The sequence below is a fragment of the Sinohyriopsis cumingii genome, chromosome 16 (assembly GCF_028554795.1).
Source record: "Sinohyriopsis cumingii isolate HCF-2022 chromosome 16, ASM2855479v2, whole genome shotgun sequence".
Taxonomy (NCBI): domain Eukaryota; kingdom Metazoa; phylum Mollusca; class Bivalvia; order Unionida; family Unionidae; genus Sinohyriopsis; species Sinohyriopsis cumingii.
The window spans coordinates 68,239,983-68,262,184 of NC_142976.1; the positions used below are offsets into that span (position 1 = coordinate 68,239,983).

Sequence of the window (22,202 nt, forward strand, 5' to 3'; positions counted from 1 at the left end):
GGCCAGTATTAATGATGGAGGAAGAACCCGGGAAAACCCTGGAAGGAACCACTGACCCACGAGAAGCTACTGGCAAGCTTTCTCACATACCCACGTTGGCAGAATCCGAGACTCGAACCCACGCAGACAGAGGTGAGATGGTAGTGATCCGTAATGGACAGCCCTTTAGACCACTCAGCCACTCAGGGCCGCCCAATACAAAATAGAGTTTTGTCTTCGTGTATTTTAAATGAAGGTCTCATTTTGACTTACAAAGATATTTTCTCTGACAAAATTTGACAAATATCCAACATTGGAGCTTGTGTATGGTCTAGGAATATATACATACTGATATGATTTAATATCATTCCCAAAAAATATTATATATGTGCATTTTTGGGGAAAAAAGTTTTTATTTTTTTATTTTTTTTAAAATTTCATTTAAATTTTTAAAATAAAAATTATTTTTTAAAAAAGTTTCATTCTTATATTTTCAAAGTGAATATACGTAACATATTCAAATTTCATGTGTCTATCATTAATAAAGATTTTATACCAATTTAAACTTCACTTAAATACTGCACTGACAGGCCATAGAACACGATTAATTTTACTATATGTTCTCTACATTTGTTTCTTAGTACTGACCTTTCCACTGTGTGACAATCAATACAAATCATATGTTAATCTAAAATACCTTCAAAGATGACTTCACAGTGAAGTTCTTGTCAAAGGTTGATCTGCTCTTTTTTGAGATGCTAGACTGTCAACAGAGCAGTATGTAAACAGAACACAGATTTCATTTCTGGATCATCACCAAGGCCTTATTACTCACTGTGCACTGTCGCTGAAATACACACGGACAACCACACCCTGAGCTCATATTCTCAAGAATAAACAATTACCTTTAAATCCCTACCAAAAATGCATAAATAAAACTCTTCTATGACCACCAAAATGAGAGAGGAAACAATGTTCCAAAAATAGACTAGAACTACATGTATGGGTACTGAACTGGAAGTACTAATTGTGACCTGATTCCAGATGAAAATAAAAACCTGTTCCACCCTGATGTTGTGTAGTGCACTTGATCAATAACCAAGATGAAAATAAAAAGCTGTTCTACCCAGATGGTGTTTAGTAAACTTGATCAATAACCGATATGAACACTGTGCATCAGTAGCATGAATGCATTCTATGCAGTTCACAGTTTCATGTTATTTCAAAGTATGGGTCAGATTTACCTGTACTTTCATTGCAGGAAATGTTTATCATTTTTGGGAGCTATTTTAAGAAGTTCCCAGATTTTGGTTTATTGTGAGATGTTTAAATGATATTAAATGTTGGTGATAGTGAATGAATATGTCAAATAATATAGAGACAATTAACAAGACTATGAAGTAAATATATTTACTTGTGTACAGTGCATCCAACTTGCTACACCAAATATTTTAAGACGATGCACAGTGTGGGAAACTTCACAAATGTCAAACAAAGTAGACAATTTAAATTTTAAGCAGTTAAACAAGAGCTTTGTAAAACCAGTTGCCTGATGTCAGGGACAAGATGAAATTTGGCTCAAGTAAGTTCAAGTTTGCCAGGTACTTGCTTGCACGCAAGTCCCAAAACCTGAGGGAGATTGAGAAAAAGGTCCTATTCATTTCATAAATCTTTGTTATGTAAATTTTGTACTGAGTCATCTTGCCAGAACTTAGGAATTTATATGTACCACATTCCATACATGCCAACCATTATGCTTTTGGCATAATCATTACCTTGTTTTCACCAAATCACATTTTATGCTTGCTGTATATGGATTACACTGTTTTGGTACATTAAAAAATAAAATAAAAATAAAACAATAAAAAGTTGATTTTGTCATTTTTATTATCATCTCTTTAATTCCACTCATATGAATTTTAGAATATTCTTTAAAAAAAAATGACAGATGATTAAAAATAGTGTGAGTACTTTCCTTATTTGCTATTTATAGCTACTGTATATACGACCCATTCCAAGAAAACAACGGTTTCTTCAGATATGAACTTTGCCTCAGAGATTCGTTATATTGATAAGCTAGTTAGATAGTGGACAAGTCTATACTTCTAAAGAAAATGGTGCCAGATGTTCAGTTAAATTCTTTACGGTGTGAGTTTTGGATGTTATATGAAGGAAAATGATCACGCAGATGTATCATTTCAAACTTCATAACATGTCAAATCAGAAAAAAAGACAAATCAACACCACTTCACAAACTTTAAAGGAAGAATATGAGAGTAATACTGCACTCAGAGCATATGATCATAAATCCCAGTTCATAATCATACATCGAAAGTTACGCATAAAGACAAGTTAAAGTGAGTGCTGAATATAAAGAATTTTTCAGTAGATTTTGTGTTTGTATTCTGGTTCTAATCCATATGGAGTTTGTCCTTTGTGATAGAAATATTGACCAGCTGTATTACCAGGTTAGTAGCAAAAATAAAAATTATCTTTTTCCTACATACAGTAATTCAGTATGTAATATTAGATTACACTTTTTACACCAAAAATTACCTTGTTTTGCTACTTATAATATAAATAATTACACTTCAACCTCTCAGGGGTTGGCATGTACGCACATTCTTCAGTTATATAACTGTCTGTAATATTTGTATCTATCAACCCTTTATTTCACAACTGTCAAGGTCTGTTACTACTGTTTTTGATCCAGGATGAACTTACGGGGAAATGTGCTCTATGATGTCCAGGGCTAGAGCTGTTTTCTTGTCATTTTTTTCAAGTTTGTTTTAGTTCAAAATGCTTGGACTAAACCCTGAATTTTTTTTGTGTGGATTGTATTGCTTTTTTCCCCATCTTGTTTACTTTGGTGAGGTCAACTTTTCTGATAAATCAGTTTCATTGTTTTATACATTCAAGAATGTATAGTTCATCTTTCTGTTTTTATCATTAAATAGTTTGTTAGGGAACACTTGCCTTTGGTGAAGATAAAATCTGGAGAATGTTGAAGAAATATGAATACACAGTCAGTTAAATTAAAATCAGCTGATTGAACCCAGCAGAAATGACAGCTATGGATTTGTAAATAGTTAATATACACATAAAAGTTGCCTTCAGTTTTCCTTAAACACTAATAGTTCTATGACTCTGTGGTCTTAAACTTTGTAACTGAGAAGAAGCAAAACCATTAAGTTTAGTAAAATTATACAAATAATTTAATTCCCTAATCTATAAAGTGAAAATTCAAAAGACACTTAATGCACTGTCAACTAAATCCCAAAAAATCCTAAATGTCCTATCACAAGGCCAAAACTATAAAATATTCAGAATGAATACCAGTAATCTTGAATGTGCTGATATACCAATAGTCTTTTATTTCACAGTGCTATAATCAATAGTGTCTTTAAATGAATTCACAAAGTAGTATTTTGGTCCAAATAATCAATGCACTCATTTTAATTCCAATAAATGATTTAAATAAATGATTCATCTCAAATAATATCTGAACACAACAGTAAATGATTCCTCAGACTTAGTTTAAAGAAGAAATGAATAATTTTGTTTATCACATCCACTAATTTCACTCGACCTAAGACATGATAGAATGCCCAGGATGTTATGTTATTTTAAGTGGAAAAATTACACTAATTCATAAAAAAGGTAGAGCCTTAAACTTGAAAATAAGTGAACATCTTTTTAAAACAATGACAAAAATCAATTAGACACAAACCTCAGCCATGACAACCAAAACTTTATCCTCAATCCCTGATAAAGGTCAAAACACATAACATAAATTAAATATACATAACACTGGAAATATGGGAAGTTCTTAAAAGTTATTTTTATCCCACAAGTTGAAGTAGGTTCCATGTTTTGTTTTTTTTAAACCCCACATCTTAGGGTAAATGTGTCCTGTCAGTATCAGCAGCAGAGATCAATACACTAAGTTCAGGTGAAAGACTTCAAAGTAAGTTATATTAGACTGTTATTAAAATAATGAATACATTGTTTCATTTTTGATCAAGGTTAAATATGAAACCAGTGTTGATAGCACAAGTGTAAAACTATGAATCTGAACACTAAATTCATCTGTAGTATATATGCATGTAGCATATTCTAAATAAATGCCAGTCATATGTGTGTTGGTTTTCCAAGGAGTAAATTACATTTAGTAATATATTTTCTCTATTCAGTATCTGAGAACAGCTCTGTAGAAAATGACTTTCTCTGCTAGATTTAGAATCAGTATGTTAAGAGAGTCCTTATTAATCCCAGTGAACCACTCTAGTGGCCTAAGTCTATTTAGAACCAGTATGTTAAAAGAGTCCTTATTAATCCTAGTGAACCACTCTGGTGGCCTAATTTTTTAGAGCATCCACCTCGGATGCTGGAGGATGTTGGTTGGAACCACTGCCAAGTCATGCCAAAGACATAAAAATGGTACTACCAGCTGACTCACTTAGCACTTGGCATTAAGAGGTTAGTGTTAGGACTGGTCTGCCTGGTGTTAGGATAATATGATGGGGTGGGATATGATGCTACTTGTCTTTGGCATGATGCATCAGTGTGATACATCACTATAAACTGCCACACTGCAGACATCATATCAGTATGACTGAAAAATTGTTAAAGCTACATTAAAAAATATCACACACACACATACACACACACACACACACACTCAAAGTTGGGGGGGGAGCAAAGTTGGATTGAAGAGGCTTTCACTATAACTTCAAGTATTAAAGGGTAGCTATGTTAAAATATAAAAGGTTATTTTCACTTCCCTAGGTGCTCGTCCCCAGGAGAGCAAAGGGACATTGATGAGAATCCTAATAAATGTGAAGGACCAAACGATAACCAAAGATGCCACCGGAGACTGGTCGGTCCAGGTCACAAAGGTTGAAGGTCCTAGTGTATTCTTTACCGTTAATACCGAGCCTGATGACATTATTGGGACCTATGCAACATTTATCGAGACTAAACTGGAGGGTAAAAGTGAAGATTTTACTCGATTTGAGAGTGATGCACTTTTCTACCTTATTTTCAATCCATGGTGCAAAGGCAAGTATTCTTCAGTACCAGAAAGTTTTTTAAATGCTAGATATTAGAGTTTTTGATTATTTTATCACTTATTTCATTCATATTTTACTGCTTTCATTTATGTTTTATTGCTTATTTCATTCATATTTTACAACTTATTTCATTCATATTTTACTGCTTATTTCATTCAGAAGTTTGCTATTAATGTTTAGAGACAGTTATATAGCCACTCTGCTTAGATACTTTTTGTCGATAACATGTTAATGCAGTAAATTACTAATGATGCAAGTATGAGGGATACAGACTTGTTGGAATATATGCTTGTAGCCCAGATTAAACTTATTTGTTAAAGAAAGTTATTATATACACAGCCAGCAGTTTCCTCCAGTCTTTGCAGGATAGATGTGAATTTACCAAGAGACATTTATGCTTTACCAGTTACATTTTGTAAATTTACTTGGTGAAGGGAGAATATGCTTAAAGAACAGACATTGTTATCCCTATCCTATTTCTGTGTGTCACCATGACCTGCCTTCCCCACTCCATATGGTGTCCTACTTTTTTTAGAATGCAGCCTGCCATCCCTTCAGTGTGCTGTCTTACAGCAAGGCCATCCACTTAATTGCTGATATCATGATACATGGCAGTTGAATGGTACCTTTCCTTTTGGGCATCAATTTGAAAACATTTAGCTCCAGTGTTCACTTGCAGTGCATATATTATCTTGTTACACATTGATTGCACAGAAATTGAAAGAAATGACCTTTAGTTTGGCTGATTCACTTCTCAAAGCATAATTAATCCATTGGTTCATTCAGTTTCCTTCTTATAACCAGCACAGAGAGTTGGCAGGTCTGCTTTCATTTTATGGTGTTCAGGTGACTACACCAATTCGTACAGAGTTGTGGCTCTTTTCAAGCAGATTCTTGACTTCATCTGGAAACTTGGAATTGTTGCTAGGAGTTAATATACTCAGGAACCATTCAAGATAATCATTATGGAATTTGGTAAGAATATTGTCACCAAGACCCCCTTTTATGTGAATTGTCCAGTCTACTCCAATGTCGGAAAGAGTTATTTCCCTTGTTGATCAACTTCATAACTTTGCAAGGTTATGTTGCCAGTAATCAACATAGCTCAAGAACCATTCAGTATATTCTGATGTAATTGGTTGTAAACATATATTCTGTTATATATATTTAATTTAATTGTTTGTCTGTTTGTTTTAAATTTTTTAAAATTCCATTACATGCTATTGTAATGTAACATTGTTTACTGGACTTGACCTTCTCCAGAATTTAGTTCAGTTCTTTTTGACCTGATTGACTTTTGTAAAAAAATATTTATGTAAACAACTAAAAATAGCTTCATTATCTTCTATGGGGAAATTAGACATTGTATCTAATTGCTGACCTTGTTCCAAAATCAGTGACAGTTGTGGTAAACAATTTTTTTTATATTTAAATTCTTTTTCAGAGTAAGAATCATTTAGTTGTGTCAAGGTCATACTTGGAGTATGTGATATTTACCTCGTTTCATATGTTAACAAACTTCTATTTATGTCTTGAAATAAATACCTTGACCCTCATCCGGGGATGTATTTTGCTTCGCAATCAGTCATATAACTGATGTTCTGATAAAGGTTTGTCAGTCAGGCTCTAAATTTGGATATGTTAAGTTGTGCATTTTGAGTTGTTTTGTGATCTGTTCAGGCTGAATTGTATTTTCTTCAAATTATTGAATTCAAGTGATTATTTTCCCTATTAATACAAAAGTGTTCTGATATAATTCTTGGACAAAAGACATTCATTGGAATTTATACTGAGTTCGAAACTGGAATAATATTTGTGTGATTCAACAAGGAACTGTGGACACTACAGCACTTTGTAGGTTATTCCTGACGTCATCGCCTTCCATCTTGAATTTCATCAGGACTTGAACTGAGATTCACTTAGAACTTATCATTTATATGACTCGTACTTGTATATCTTGGATTATTTATGTACTTAATTTGTAGTACCATAAGTTCTTTTTTCTTATTTTTCACTCAGTATTTTAGGGAAATAAATTATTTGTTACATTTTACAAAGCTTGTTGTCTTCACTCTTTTTTGTTACATATTTTAAGAGCATAGACTCATAACAATTTATAGCTCTAGATGTACCTTTTATGGGCTGTTTTATCTTCCATTTTGGACAGAGCTATAGCCCTTGTTGATCTACTGCACATCCTTACATGTGATGTTCCTTGTAATTACAAGACACTAAAGAATGTGGATGTCAAACATTTCACATAATCATTTAGACAAGTCATGACCCATCATTGCTTATCTTAACTTTGGTTTCGGGGCCCCGAGTGGCCGAGTGGTCTAAAGCGCTCACCGTTCCTGATCACTGCCATCTCACCTCTGTCTGCGTGGGTTCGAGTCCAAGGCTCGGCTAGTGTGGGTACGTGGGAAAGCCTGCCAGTAGCTTCTCGTGGGTTGGTGGTTCTTACCTGGGTTTTCCAGGGTTCTTCCTCCACCAGTTATACTGGTTGCCATGTATAGCCTATCTTGTGCTGAAAAATGGCGTTAAACCCTAGAACAATAACTTTGGTTTCCTAAAGAGTGGCACTGTTTAAGACCCATTGGAGAGAATTGTAGAGAGTTTCATTGCTTTTTGTCCAGATAACACATTTAAACACCAAAACAGAGCGTTAATTATGTGAACTCAAATTATAATTGATTCTCTTGTGCAGTGAACTAAACTAAAGTGATGTAAATTAAGTGACAATGATAAAACAGTAAATTACCAGTTTTAATAAAACCCTTGTTACCTTATTTTCAGTCATATTAGATGGATGGTAACTTGAATTGGCAAATAACTGAGCTAATTATTCTTTATCTTAAATTCATGACCTCCCGAGAATATATGGTTTCCTATTTGCAATGCCAAGTCTGTTCTAGAAGTGGAAGTTTGAAAAACAAAAAGGAGAATTTTTCTGAATGTAGGATGGAGCTTTTTAATCTTGTGTCCCCAAATAGACCCTAGCTGTGGTTAAAATATGTATTCCAGATATTGTCAGCCTAATAGAGAATCAAGGTTATTATCAAAACCAATTCTGGAATTGTGCACAGGTATCTTTTGGTTAAAAAAGGTATTTTAATTACAGCCAGTAATAAATTTACATTTTTATGTGGCCGATTTTTTTGCCCATTTAAATTGCAAATAGCAGTTGTAAACTACATGAAAATTTAGTACCATTTTATATTTTTGGTCATCAGCCTTTATAGTTCTGTGGTCCTAGAAATTGAGAACAGAAATTATTGGGGAATTAAGGCAAGTAAAAATGTGTGTGTTTCTAGTTGGCCAACTGTCTGTTTTTCGTTGCTAACCCTGGCACATTTTCCCCTCATGGTTAAAAATTTGTTCCCGAAATTCATTTGTGCATTTATTTGAACTGGTTTAGCCCAGTATTTGCAGTGCTTAGTATATTTGATTTATTTATTTATATATATATATATATATATACATAGAGAGTCTAATAAAAAATACAGAAAATAAAATGTTATAATTAAGAAACATTCCAAAAGTTATTTGTGCATCTAATTGAGCTGGTTTAGCCTAGTACTTGAAGCACTTAGTACATTATATAACCTAATCATTATAATTAATATATATATATATATATATATATATATATATATATATATATATATATAGTCTTTAAAAAAATAACCTACCTACTCTAATTTTATAACCAGTGCATTTTTCTTTTGGCCTAATGATACAAGATGAGAAAAGTTGGGTTAAAAACTAAAGGTAGTTATTGGAAACGATGCTTGAGATTATTTTAATAAAATGCGGATCTTTTAACAGTAATCATTTGCTTCAACTTCAAGACATTCATTGAAATTCACTATTTGGGGTTTCTTTGACCATTTCTTTATATGTTGTCAGGCATTAGATTCACAGATGAAGGGCCTTTATCTTAATTGTCTTCATAAGATTTATAAAGGTTTAAGATCCTTTGCCTTTGATTATGGTATTTTGGCCAAAACAAAATCTCAGCTTTAAATTCCTATATTTAATCCAAATTATTATGCCTGAGTTGTAGTATGTGTGTGTGATTTGGATTTTTAACGTTGCTTTAACACTTTTCAGTCATATCACTACGATGTCTGCAGTGTGGCAGTTTATAGTGATGTCTAGCACTGGGCATTATGCTGCAGACATGTAGCATCATGTCCCACCCAGTCATATTATCCTGACAGCAGGCTGACCAGACCTTACACTAACCTCTTAATGCTGAGCACCTAGCGATGCAACTGCTAGTACCATTTTTTTATGTCTTTGGTATGATTTGGCCAGGTTAAAACCTGTACCTCTCAGACTGGATCTGAGTTGTAATAAATTCATTAAATGATTATGACTTGTGATATTCTTGTGTTACATTACATTCTTAAATTAGATGGCATATTTAAGTCAACTTCAACCCATGTGAAATTTAATTGAATGCCTCATATCTAGAAAGCACCTTTTATGGATTCAAAAAATGGGGCTCATAAACATGCCTTTATAACTTTATAAAATTATGCTGAAACAAAACTCACAAGCTGAAAAATATTACCAAATATATTAAAGAAATTACATTACAGGGATTAAAGGTTCTGACAAGCTATACTTGGGCCACCTTGGCCTTGCTGGTGGGTGAATATTCTTGGTGGGAAACTTGGGTGCACATAGAAAACAGGCCACAGAGGTTGTTTCAAGTGACTATTCTTGCTATATTTCAGATGATGTGGTATATATGGACAATGAACGGGAGAGATTTGAGTATGTCTTGAATCACATAGGAAGAATATGGGTTGGAAACAAAGACGATCACAGAGGAAGGCCATGGAATTTTGGACAGGTGTGTTTGATTTTGGTTGTCATAATGAGTATGTATTGTTTAATATAGAACAGTATAATTCATAATGAACTCTCGACCATTACCTAATTGAACCAGAATGTCATATGCATGCATCATGAGGTTGGTACCTTCATGCCGAGGTCTGTGACATGTCACAATCCATGATAGACCAAGCTGGTGACATTTGAATAAAGAGGAAAGAGGTAGTTTACATGATGCCAAATAATGTTGACATTGTACTTGAATTTAAAAATTAAGATGAAAAAGATGAATTTTGGAGACCAGGTACTTTTCTGGACAAATAATTGCCAGTTCCTGGAATTTGTATCTGGCTTTTACGCTCTCTCTTGTTAGATCTAAAGCAGACCACTCCAGCCAGAACATAGAAAGATGAACCATTGCCAAAAGTAGGGTGAGTTGGAGATTAAGGTAGCCTGGAGGCAAAAATGTTAGGCCCAATAAGATATAATACAGTTTTGTTTTTCACCAGTTTGCACATACACAGGTAAAATAACCAATCAAAAACAACTTATTTTATGTAACCTGGTAAGGATATGCATCTTGACGAGTCTTACTCGTTTCAGACATTGGTTTCTGTGACCCATATTTCATGCTTCACTGACATGACAAGATGATTGTATGCACCAATGTTAGTATGACATCTTGCTACTGAAAACATTCACTGAGACCTACATTTCTAATTGTTTTGTTTTAGGCTCAGTTCTTGCATTTAGCTCATGACCACACTGGGTTTTTACACCAACTCTACATACTGTTAATTCTGAGAATCATGATTTACTTGTCTCAGTCCAAACATAGATTTTTTTCTGTAGTAGTTGAGAGAGTTGGGATTTTTGTGGCCAGTAATGTGTATAGTCTGAGTATCCGTCTGATTAATATAATCGTTGTTGGGATTTTGGATAGAGAATTCCAGTCAAGGTGTTATATTGTTTGTCTCTCTATGAGACTATGAAGTGTGTAGGCCTAGTCTGTGTGCATGGATCAGTGTTTTCTGTCATAGTTGTAAAGAGAATATCACAGTCTAGAAGGCCCTCTACTGACACCTTTCAAGGAAAAGTAGCTAGTTTTTAGTCAACTGCATCATCTCTCTCAGTGCCTCATTCCCACAGTTGGGTTACTTTTTCATGGGCATTTTGAGGAATAAGAGTTAGCTTTGAATACTATCAAAGGCTACCAGTCCATGATGTGCAAGGCATCATGTCAGAGGAGATATTGGCCATCATAAAGATATGCTAGCCAATTTTTGCTTTAATAGACCAAATTCTCTAACTATGCTTCCTAAATTAAATCTTCCATGGGTTTGATGAGGCACAAGTCACATGAGATCAAGCATTTAGCAAGTACCTCCCTGAACCTTATACCATACAAGACATGTCTTCTGATAGCTTTAGCTTTGGCATGCAGAATGAGTTAGTTGTATGCTTGTTCAATGGATCCAAACTATCTTCAGTTCAGATCAGACAGTTTTATGCTCCTAATTGCACAACAAGGTTTTGTAACTCAGAATAGGATGCCATCAGTGGGCATTCAAAGAATGGACTTACAGTTTCTCTTCTTTTACCAGTACATCAAGAGACCTTGTCTGTCCTCTCAAGAGACCATTACTTGAAGAGCATTGACAACTGTTACAACTCTAAGGTCTTGATTTAAGTGACAGAAAAATGCCAAAACCAACAGGTTCAGTAAAATTCAACAAATAATTTATTTCCCTAGTATACAAAATGTAAATTTATAAAGAACTTAGATTATTTTGAATTAAATCTCCAATAGTCATAAAAGCTCTACTTGAAGTCCTAATGTATGAAGTTCCAATTGAATTTCAGTGATTTTCAAAGTTTTCTATATTTATTTTGTTGATTTGCTTGTAGTCTCGAATGTGGTACTGTGCCAGTGACCTGTAATGATGTACTAAATGTTTTTGGAAGTATCACAATAATATAGTCCAAAAATGTCCTGCAGTCCAAGAATATTATTGATGAGCACTTCGTATCTCCAGTGAATAATAATTTGAATAAATAATTCCACCCAAATCAAAAACTGAATACAATAGTCGATAAGACTGTTTCTGCTTCAAGATGGTAAGGCAAGAATGAGTAATTTCTCAAGTAAACAACATTATATAAAAATCCAACACAAATATATAACCAGGATGAGGGTTAAAAGTTCGTTTCAAGAACATTCTAAGTTGTCATCAAGATAAAGTCTGTTACTAAAATGATAATAAAGAACTTGGCAAACATTAAGTACACCAGGTTTTTACGAATGTCTTAGACTCCGATTAAGGTAAACATATTTACGATCATTGATAATGATCCTAATATTTAATCTAGACTTGAAGAAATATTAGCCATGTATTATGTTGTAAACAGAATCATTGCCCTTGGTCAGGTACAGAGTGGACTTGAGTTTGTACTAAGGTCAGTCACAGATTACAAATATAAATAACATATAATCATTAAGAAAATCCAACAAACAATACAAATGAAATATACATAATGCAGTGAAGGTCTGGAAATAGTCTACAACTCCTCAAGCTCTAGCATCATATCTGAAAGTAAGTACATGTAATATGCTTGATGTACTTTGAAGTTTCAAAGGTCTGATATGCCCCGTGAAGTTTCAGAGGTCTGATATGCCCCATGAAGATTTCAAAGGTCTGATATGCCCCGTGAAGATTTCAAAGGTCTGATATGCCCCCTGAAGTTTCAAAGGTCTGATATGCCCTGTGAAGATTTCAAAGGTCTGATATGCACCGTGAAGTTTTCAAAGGTCTGATGTGCCCTGTGAAGTTTCAAAGGTCTGATATGCCCCATGAAGTTTCAAAGGTCTGATATGCCCCATGAAGTTTCAGAGGTCTGATATGCCCCATGAGGTTTCAAAGGTCTGATATGCCCCATGAAGTTTCAGAGGTCTGATATGCCCCATGAAGTTTTAGAGGTCTGATATGCCCCGTGAAGTTTCAGAGGTCTGATATGCCCTGTGAAGTTTCAGAGGTCTGATATGCCCCGTGAAGTTTCAGAGGTCTGACATGCCCCGTGAAGATTTCAAAGGTCTGATATGCCCCGTAAAGTTTCAGAGGTCTGATATGCCCCATGAAGATTTCAGCTCATATTATTAGAGTGATCTTTGCAAGCCTTATGTTTGAAGGTAATGTTTTGATCAAAGACATTATGGAACCTGCTTGCTGTCATGTACAGTGAATCTTCTTGGGCTCTTATCTCCATGATCTAACTTTACAGAGGCAAGAACTGAATCTGGTGGGTCAATGTCTGTGACCCAGATGGCCACCAGACACATTTGAGGTTAGAAAAGGCTTTTTATGTCTTTTTGCAAGGACAGAATTTCAAAACTTTGCCTTTCCAATATTTCTCAGCGGTGAGAATGCATCTTCAGAAACTTGTTGGTAAATTTCTCCAAATTTTATTTCCAGAGTTTGAAGTCTCCATTTTAAATGATGCAGGTGTCTTATGTATATGGTAAATGTATATATGTAGTAAAGTCCAGTTTCACATATGTCCCCATGATTATAAATCTGCATTGAAATGTGGGAGCCCACTGTGATTGTCTTTACGCTATTAATCATTTTGTCTGTCAATTTATGCATATTTCTTGTACAGTCAGTATAACTGAGCTACCCTTTGCTGAGAATTATCAGCCAGGCTTGTCAGTTGATTCTATTTCAGACTTTCACATTGAAAGATCCCTATTACAGATTGTGTCCTGGTGTGTGTCCGTTTGTGACACTGTTTCTCTTCGTAGTTTACAGTAAATATCAAGTTTTAAAGGGAACTAATAATTTAATCCTTATTACAGAAAATATCCAAAACAACTGACATGGCAGTTGCCTTGAAAATCGTATTGCTTCAAATAAAAATGTTTCAGATTTTGAGCAGACATCATTTAACCATGTTGACCATGAGAGCAACAGTCCATCTTGTGACTTTTGTATTTCCCAAGTTTGAAGTACCCACACGATGCAGAAAGTATCCTATAATGTATTCTATTATACACATTCTAACTGATGTTGCCACAGGCAGTATGACATTATTCCTGTTTTTGGCCAAAAACAAAAAGTTCAGACAATGTCATCAGCACAATAATGGCCATTTGGTGCCAGTAAATTTCTCAAAATGTTGTTCTTGTGGGTTTAAAGCATTTTCAGCATGTAGCCTATACATGTTGGTCAATATAACTGGTGGATGAAGAGTCCAAGACTTTAACTAATGCAAAGAAAGATGAGATGGCAGTGATTGGTAAAGGCATGTACTTTAGATCACTCAGCCACCCAGTGCCCCGCTAAAACGTAAAAGCAAAGAATTGCAAACAATACAAGAGGAAGTTAAACCTTTTTAGCTGTAAACATGAAATACTATGAGATAAAAGGTACAGATCTTTGTGGAAGAAAATCTGTAGGATATATTTGTTTAACTGAGAGACTTCTAGCATAAATATTTAATGTGATTTGTTTCGTTTCAGTTTGAGAATCCCTGTCTTCAAGTGGCACTAGATCTTCTTGACAAGGCAGAGCTGACTGATGTTGCTCGAGCTAGTGTTGTGACCATTGTCAGGACAATATCTGCTTTGGTATGTGCACACAGTATTTCAAATTCCTGGCTTCAGAGTATTCTATAAACGTTTCTCAGATATATTTGCTTGGAAGAATATTCTTTTTTTAATAACATTCAGACCAGTCAGTAGTAGTAACCCATGGGAAAGGCCTTGCTGACCTTTGTACACCTGTGACTTTTGTATGCACAGACCTGGTTTTTGAACAAATAGAATGTGCCATTATCATTAGTAATACTAGTAATAGTAGTTGAAGTTTTCAATATATTATTATTGTGTTATCAGCTGATTTTTTATCTGCACTATTTTAAAAAATTGTAAAATACATATATATGTTGTTTTCCCCAAACTAATGTTTCTGCAGAAGAGTACTATATTGTGCTCTTAATTCATTCTACCAATTAAAAGTTTGACTCTTTGAAATCCATCCTACCAATTAAAAGTTTGCTTCTTTGAAATCCATTGTACAAATTAAAAATATCACTGACTCTTTGAAATCCATCCTACAGTTAAAAAAATCACTGAATCTTTGAAATCCATTCCACCAATTAAAAGTTTGACTGACTTTTTGAAATCCATCCTACCAATTAAAAGTATCACTGAATCTTTGAAATTCATCTACCAATTAAAAGTATAACTGACTCTTTGAAATCCATCCCAACAATTAAAAGTCTCACTCTTTGAAATCCATCGTTACGATTAAAAGTATCACTCTTTGAAATCCATCCTTCAAATTAAAAGTATTAATGACTCTTTGAAATTCATCCTTCCAATTAAAAGTATGACTGACTCTTTGATATCCACTTTCAAATCAAAAGCTTTACTGACTCTTTGAGATCCCTCCTACAAATTAAAAGTTTGACTGACTCATTGAAATATCACTGATCTTTGTTTTACACACAATAAAACAATAACTCCACTACTAGTTGACATCTTACATAGGACTGTAAAAAGGCCTGATTCTTTGTTCTGCCAGCTTGTATAATTAGTCTTTGAAACAGATGTTTGACACTTCAAACAATAAGTGGATTAACATGTTGCTTAACTTGCCAAGATCATAAGACATTTGACTTTTGTGGGTGGTGTGTGATGAATAGGGAAAGAAATGAACTCATAAGTGGCTATTGCTAGAAACTAACTTTGCCAGGATTGACAGACAAGTTTTGTTTGGAGTGTAGTAGAAATGTAACTTGTACCTCTCCTCAAAGATGAATTTTTTTCATCTGAGAGAGCTTTACTTTACAGGCATATAGATGGAGATATTGAACTACTGTAACACCTGTTCCACTGGCAATAAAGATGACCCCAATTTTTGCTACAACAACACAACTTTTCCCACCATCCAGCAAACAAATTTCTTAGTCCTCTACCCTAATCATAACTGCCTATATGATCTGCCTCCCTTTTGACTGGAGTACAATGAGTACATAATAAATAGCAAAATAAGAATTGTTTGTACATATTGATTCCTATTAGATGCAGTTATATAAGCAATGCCTTCCACATGAGACGGCTCCATTGGTCTAGTGGTTAGAGTCTCCGCCTCGGCTGCCAAGTCATACCAAAGCATTATAATTAATTATAAAAATGGTACTAACAGCTGCCTCGCTAGCTGCTCAGCATTAAGAGGATAGTTTTAGGACTGGTCAGCCTGGTGTTGGGATAATGTGAATATGTGAATGGTTGGGACATCATACTACATGTCTGTGGCATGATGTCCCAGTGCTAGACATTACTGTATGCTGCCACAGTGCAGACATCATATCGATATGATTTTTATTTGCTATGTTAAAAATCTAAATAGAAAAACACCTTCCACATGAAGTAAAATTTAATTTTGCACAAGCAGAGTTGTCACTGACATTATTTTGTTAGGGAAGCACCTGGTGCAGAAATCGGGTTACCGTTGTATACACAACATTTATTTTGAAAATTTGCTTAGGCATATTCAAATGGCAATTTAGACTATTTGACCACTCTATTTAAAGGGGGTCATTTGGACAGGTTTAAATGCATGTCAGAGTTTATTAAATGTTTCCATACTTATCACTTCATTTGTGAGAAGAAATAGATTGTGGGGAAAATCAAAACAATATTTTTTTAGTAACTGCAAGTAACTGTAAAATATAAAACTCCTGAGCACGAAATCTTGTTGCGACCAATCACAAATGATCTCATATTTGAATGGTCATTTCTGATTGGCTGATAATGGAAACTCAGTCAAGACTCAAGATCCAAGTTTTATGATTTTCTTGCCAGGTTCACAAAATCACCAGATGTATGGTGCTTAACCCTTTAGCTACGACTACCTTGTCACCTGTAAATAGCTCCTGAATCCTACTGATGCATATTATGCAGTGTTGATAAGCCTAGTTTACTACCCCGGTGTCGCTATGTGCGTAAAGTTTAGTAGTATTCGAAACCCCAGTGTTGCATCTATGCAGATGGACTGCTATGATAACTAAACGTTGATTGGTTGAAAGTACAGAAGTTTACATATTTTTGATTATCATAACCAATGAGAGAACTGTTTACTCAACATTTTGATACAAGTGTGAAAGCCGAGAGGTTAAATTTAGACACACTGTCAGGGATTTTCTGCACTTTACGAAACACGTGTAGTTGAGTTAAACAAAGATGGATTCCGATTCAGATATGAGCAACTTTAAAGGGTTCACAGCAAGTGATATCAAAGAGTTTTAATGGTTCATTCATAGAAAATGGATCGGATATTGATATTAGTCCCATTTCAATACCAGATGCAAGTGATTTTTAATCGGATGACAAGGGGACATAATCTCAGTTGCACAATGGAGTTATGACCTCACCGTGTTCGAGATCAGTGATTTTGATTATCATGTTGGTTCAACAATCAAGCTTGGACTAAGCAGTGAGAACGATATTTTCTCAAGTTTTTCCCTGAATGACTGGTGGAAAAGCTTGTGAAAGAAACAAACGTTTATGTCAAGAAAATGGAGGAACCAAAGGTAAGACCTGAGGTTGAAATGGTATGAAATCAGCATCACAGAGATGTGGGCATATTTTGGAATATACATCGTCATTTATGTGTGGATAATGACTGTTTTGAGAGGTACCACTCTCAACTTTGTAATATAAAGTGGAAATTTATGAATAACAAACACTATACAAGGTAACGTGTTTTTTATTTTACTGAAATCCTCCAAAAAATAATGAAATAATGAATATAAATGTAACCATGTTATCATTGTCAGCTTCTGAAGTCAGCCTTGATGATGCTCAGCCTAGCAACCAGTCTCAGTAGTCTCAGTAACTGATATGATAGCACTCAGCAGTAGTGAAACTGCACAACAGCTGTAGTAGCTAAAGGGTTAAGAAAACATTATTTTCTTATCTGTTTGGACTAAATGTTGCAGACTACTTACATAGATTACCAAAAGATTGAAAATGCATCATAAATTGGGTCTGGCATGATGAAGAAAAAGTACATGGCTAGAAGTGAAAAATTTCATGATTCCTTGTTTTTCAGGCCAACAGTATGGATGAGGATGGAGTATTGGAGGGGCGTTGGACCAATGAATACCCCAAGGGTACCACCAAACCCTGGGAGTGGACTGGCAGTGTGGCTATTTTGGAGCAGTTTCACAACACCGGAAAACCAGTCCAATTTGGCCAATGTTGGGTGTTTTCTGGCATTGTTACAACATGTAAGGACTTTCATGATGAGAATGAAATCTAATAAGCTCCTTTAGCATAATTTTGAAAATAATGATACCTGTCTCTTTAAGTGGAAGTTGCCATATACTCTTTGTAAGATTTGCTTTCTCATTTCATCAGTCCATGCATCAGTGTTGTCCATTTGCTCTCCAAATGGGCTGTAACTTTTTATTTCAATACACTGATTGAGATGAAGTCACTGTATGGGTGCAGCTTGCAGTCAGGGTGTATGACATAATTTTACTGGTTCACAGCAACCTACTTTCCTGAGTATTATTGATCATTTCTTAAGAATGGTCTCCATGTTCCAGTTCATTTGCATCTGCATGAATGCAAGTCAGACACAAACACTGGATCAATGTAATCATTCAGTATTTCTTTAAAATGACTCAGAACACTGAACAGGTATTTTTTTGAGCTTCTCACTAACAACTCATTATTTATATTTATCAAACTTTGGAATTTGTTTTTAGCTGTACTGGTTATAGGCCAGAAGAGTTAAGAGATGGTTTTTCATCCAGCATTGGCTGTCTGTTAGCATAAATTTGTTATCACTATACTCCACCTAAACTACTTGGAATATTGCCAGGAAAGTCTGCTCACATTCATTCCATGGTCTAATAGGTTCTAAATAAAAGTGGTGCAAGTTGTGATGTCTGATATGGTTGCCACAGTGGCCATGTTGAAAATCTTGTTATTCTATGGAATTGATGGCCATATCAGCATGGGGTTTCACTAGAAGTCTTCTTATGAAGTCTGGTTGGACCTAAATGAAAATGGTGCCAATCTGGCATCCAATATGGCCATTACATGAGCCATTTTGAAATTCTTTTTATTTTTCTCCTGAACTGAAGTCATATGAACATGGGGTTTTCACCAGAACTTGTGATATCTAGTTGGTTCTAAATGAAATGAAAATTATTATTAAATGAAAATAGTGATGATCTGATGGTTATGACAACAGCCATCCAGACAATCTTGTAATCACTACTTCTGTATGAATGGTTGTTGTTGTAGGGTTTAACGCCATTTTTCAGCACACAATAGGCTATACATGGCGGCCAGTATTAATGGTGGAGGAAGAACCAGGGGAAAACCCCAGAAAGAACCACCAACCCACGAGAAGCTACTGGCAAGCTTTCTCACATACCCACATTGGCTGAATCGAGACTCGAACCCACGCAGACAGTGGTGAGATGGCAGTGATCTGTAACGGAGAGCGCTTCAGACCACTTGGCCACTTGGGGCCCCCTCTGTATGAATGGTCACATCAGAATGGGATTTTCAAGGAAAGGTTTCATAAGGTCTAGTTGGTTCTAAATGAAAATTAAGCCAATCTGATGTCTTATATGACCACCACAATAGCCAACTAGAAATCTCATTATCCCTACTCCTCCTGCACAAGCAATATTGACATGGGAATTTCACTAGAATTTTGTGATGTCTGGTTGGTCCTAATTGAAAATGGTGCTGTTCACACATCCAGTATGGCTGCCACTGCAGCCATCTTGAGAATCTTGTTACTGCTACTCCCACTGAATAGATGGTGATATCATCATGGGGTTTCACTGAAAGACTTAATATGATTTTAGTTGATCATAAATAAAAATGGTGCCAGTCTGACTTCCAATATGGCCACCACAATGGCTGCCTGGAAAATCTTATTATGGCTGGTCCTATTGACATTTTTCTTTCACCAGAAGACTTCTTAGTTGGTCCTAGATGGATTGGTGTACATCTAATATCCAGTATGACTACCATATCAGCCATCTTGATGATCTTGTTATTCCTTCAAAATGCAAATTATATCAACACAGGGTTTTCACTAGAAGACTTCTAATACTGTCTTCTAAATTAGAATGGTGCAAAACAACATCTAATATGGCCACCATGATGTCAACCTTGTTATCACTACTCCTCTTGAATGGATAGTCATTTTGACATGGGGATTTGCATCGGGAAAATTTCTGTGGTGTTTGATTGGTCCAAAATTAAAATGATTCAATATAGTCACCATGATTACCATCTTCAGAATAGTGCTATCTCAGTTTCTTCCAAATGGATGGTTATATCAGCATGTTTTTTTCGTCATTAGACTTCATACAATACCTGATGGGTTCAGTGTGGCTGCCATAATGGCTGTCTTGAAAATCTTTATATGACTACTAGTACCCCTGAATGAATGGTCATATTGATTTTGGGGTTTTTATTAAAAGACTGCTAATGATGTCTACTTGGTCCAAAATGAAAATGTTTGAACATCTTACATCCAGCATGCCAATCACAGCAGCTGATTTATAAATCTTGTTATTGCTGAGGAATATCAGATGGTTTCAACACTTGTCGGTGAACTTGTCACTGAAAAGGAAGAATTGGTCTTGAATTGTCATAAAGTTCTTCTCACCCAGTAGAATGTCAGTCACTAGTGGGACTCTGTTACAAGTTGTGAGAAACAGTAGTGCAAACCAGCCATCAATATGCAAAGTGACCGTAATCTTCAACAAACTTTGATCATCTATTTTCTTCACCTGCTCTTTCATATAAAAACAATTATTTTTCATCTTCACCAGTAGCAGTAGTGTTTCTTACGGATAAAGAAACCTGCCTAGCATTAAATTACGTGCTTTTTGCTGATAACATTTCTATAGTATTAAGATATTGATTGTTTAAAAAAGAACCTAACCAGTATAATTTTGTAATATTTGTAGTAAACTGTTTATGATACATATAATTATGTAGTCATCTATCTTGCTGTAATTGTCTATCTGTCTGTCTGTCTTTCTGCTGATAATTTTTACTAATGTTTAGGTTATCAGGTCCTGTCAATTTGTGTGCATCATTACACATAACTACCAGACCATATATATTGTAAAATGAAAGGTCATTCACATGTTGATGATCCATTTGAACTGTGATCATTTTAAATATATAAAGTAGTAAAATCATTCATTCTTGCAGTAAGTTTATTAATTTATTTGATAAGGTTTAGTTTATCTTGGTGTAAAGCCAAGTGATCTTGCAGTATGGCTCTTCTTACATTGTGCATCCTGCATTGTCTGGTATTTAACAACAATTCTGATCTTCAGCTTTTTGAAACTCATCAGACTAATTTCAACCAAATGTAATAATGAGATGCTGAATGGAATTTTATCAGACTGACAGACACCACTCTTGCATGAAAATGTTTCATTTTTTCCTCTCCAAATCTGACATCAAATTTAGCATTCATTGCCAAAAGAAAGAAATACTCTCAGCAATTGTTATTTTCAACCAACTTCTCACAAGCATAAAAACCAGTTTCAACAATACTCAGAATAGAGTATCATTATTCTGGCCTAAAGGCCTTTCCATATTCATCTATCATCAAATATGGCTACCATTACTAAAACTAGAAAAATGTTTAAATGACAAAAACTGCTGGGTTGAATTTGACCAAGCTTGACAGAAAAGATCCTGCTTCAAAGAACTTTAACATTTTTACAAAATTTAATGTGATTGCTGTTATTACAAGAAGAAAAACCTTTAAACAGTGTCTCCAAAATCACTGAATAGAATTTGACAAAACCTGACAGAAAGCATTCTGGCATGAAGGTCATTTACATTTGTGAAAATGATGCTGATTTGATGCCATTTTTAAAATAAAAGAGTTCACAGCTACTTCTAAGAAACAGCTTGGCCGAATTTGACCAAGTCTGATAAAATTCTGGTACAAGGGCTTCCAGATTTTACAAATGATGCTGATTCAGTATTAAGACATGGCCACCATTATTAAAAATTGAAAATCCTATGAACGACTCTTTAAAAAATTACCTCCAATTTAGGCCAAATTTTACAGAAAACATTTAGGCACTAATGATTGTTAAATTGGTAGAAATGAACTATGGTATATATTACTATAAAACTAGAAAAACCTTTAACAATTTGCCTCTAAATAACCACTAAACAATTTTAACCAATGTGACAAAAAGTATCCAAGCTTGTATGCCCTTCGAATCTATACAAAT

At 34.8% G+C, this 22,202-nt stretch overlaps 1 protein-coding gene across 1 annotated transcript in view; it reads left to right on the forward strand.

The window, feature by feature from the left end:
• The window catches only part of LOC149780723 (protein-glutamine gamma-glutamyltransferase E-like), a 93,612-nt gene that overhangs the window by 20,994 nt on the left and 50,416 nt on the right, over window positions 1-22,202 (forward strand). The window contains exons 4-7 of the mRNA XM_089937775.1: window positions 4,768-5,040; window positions 9,797-9,915; window positions 14,413-14,520; window positions 18,011-18,188. Coding sequence (XP_089793901.1) covers window positions 4,768-5,040; window positions 9,797-9,915; window positions 14,413-14,520; window positions 18,011-18,188 — 678 coding nt within the window. The remainder of the gene's footprint in view (window positions 1-4,767; window positions 5,041-9,796; window positions 9,916-14,412; window positions 14,521-18,010; window positions 18,189-22,202) is intronic.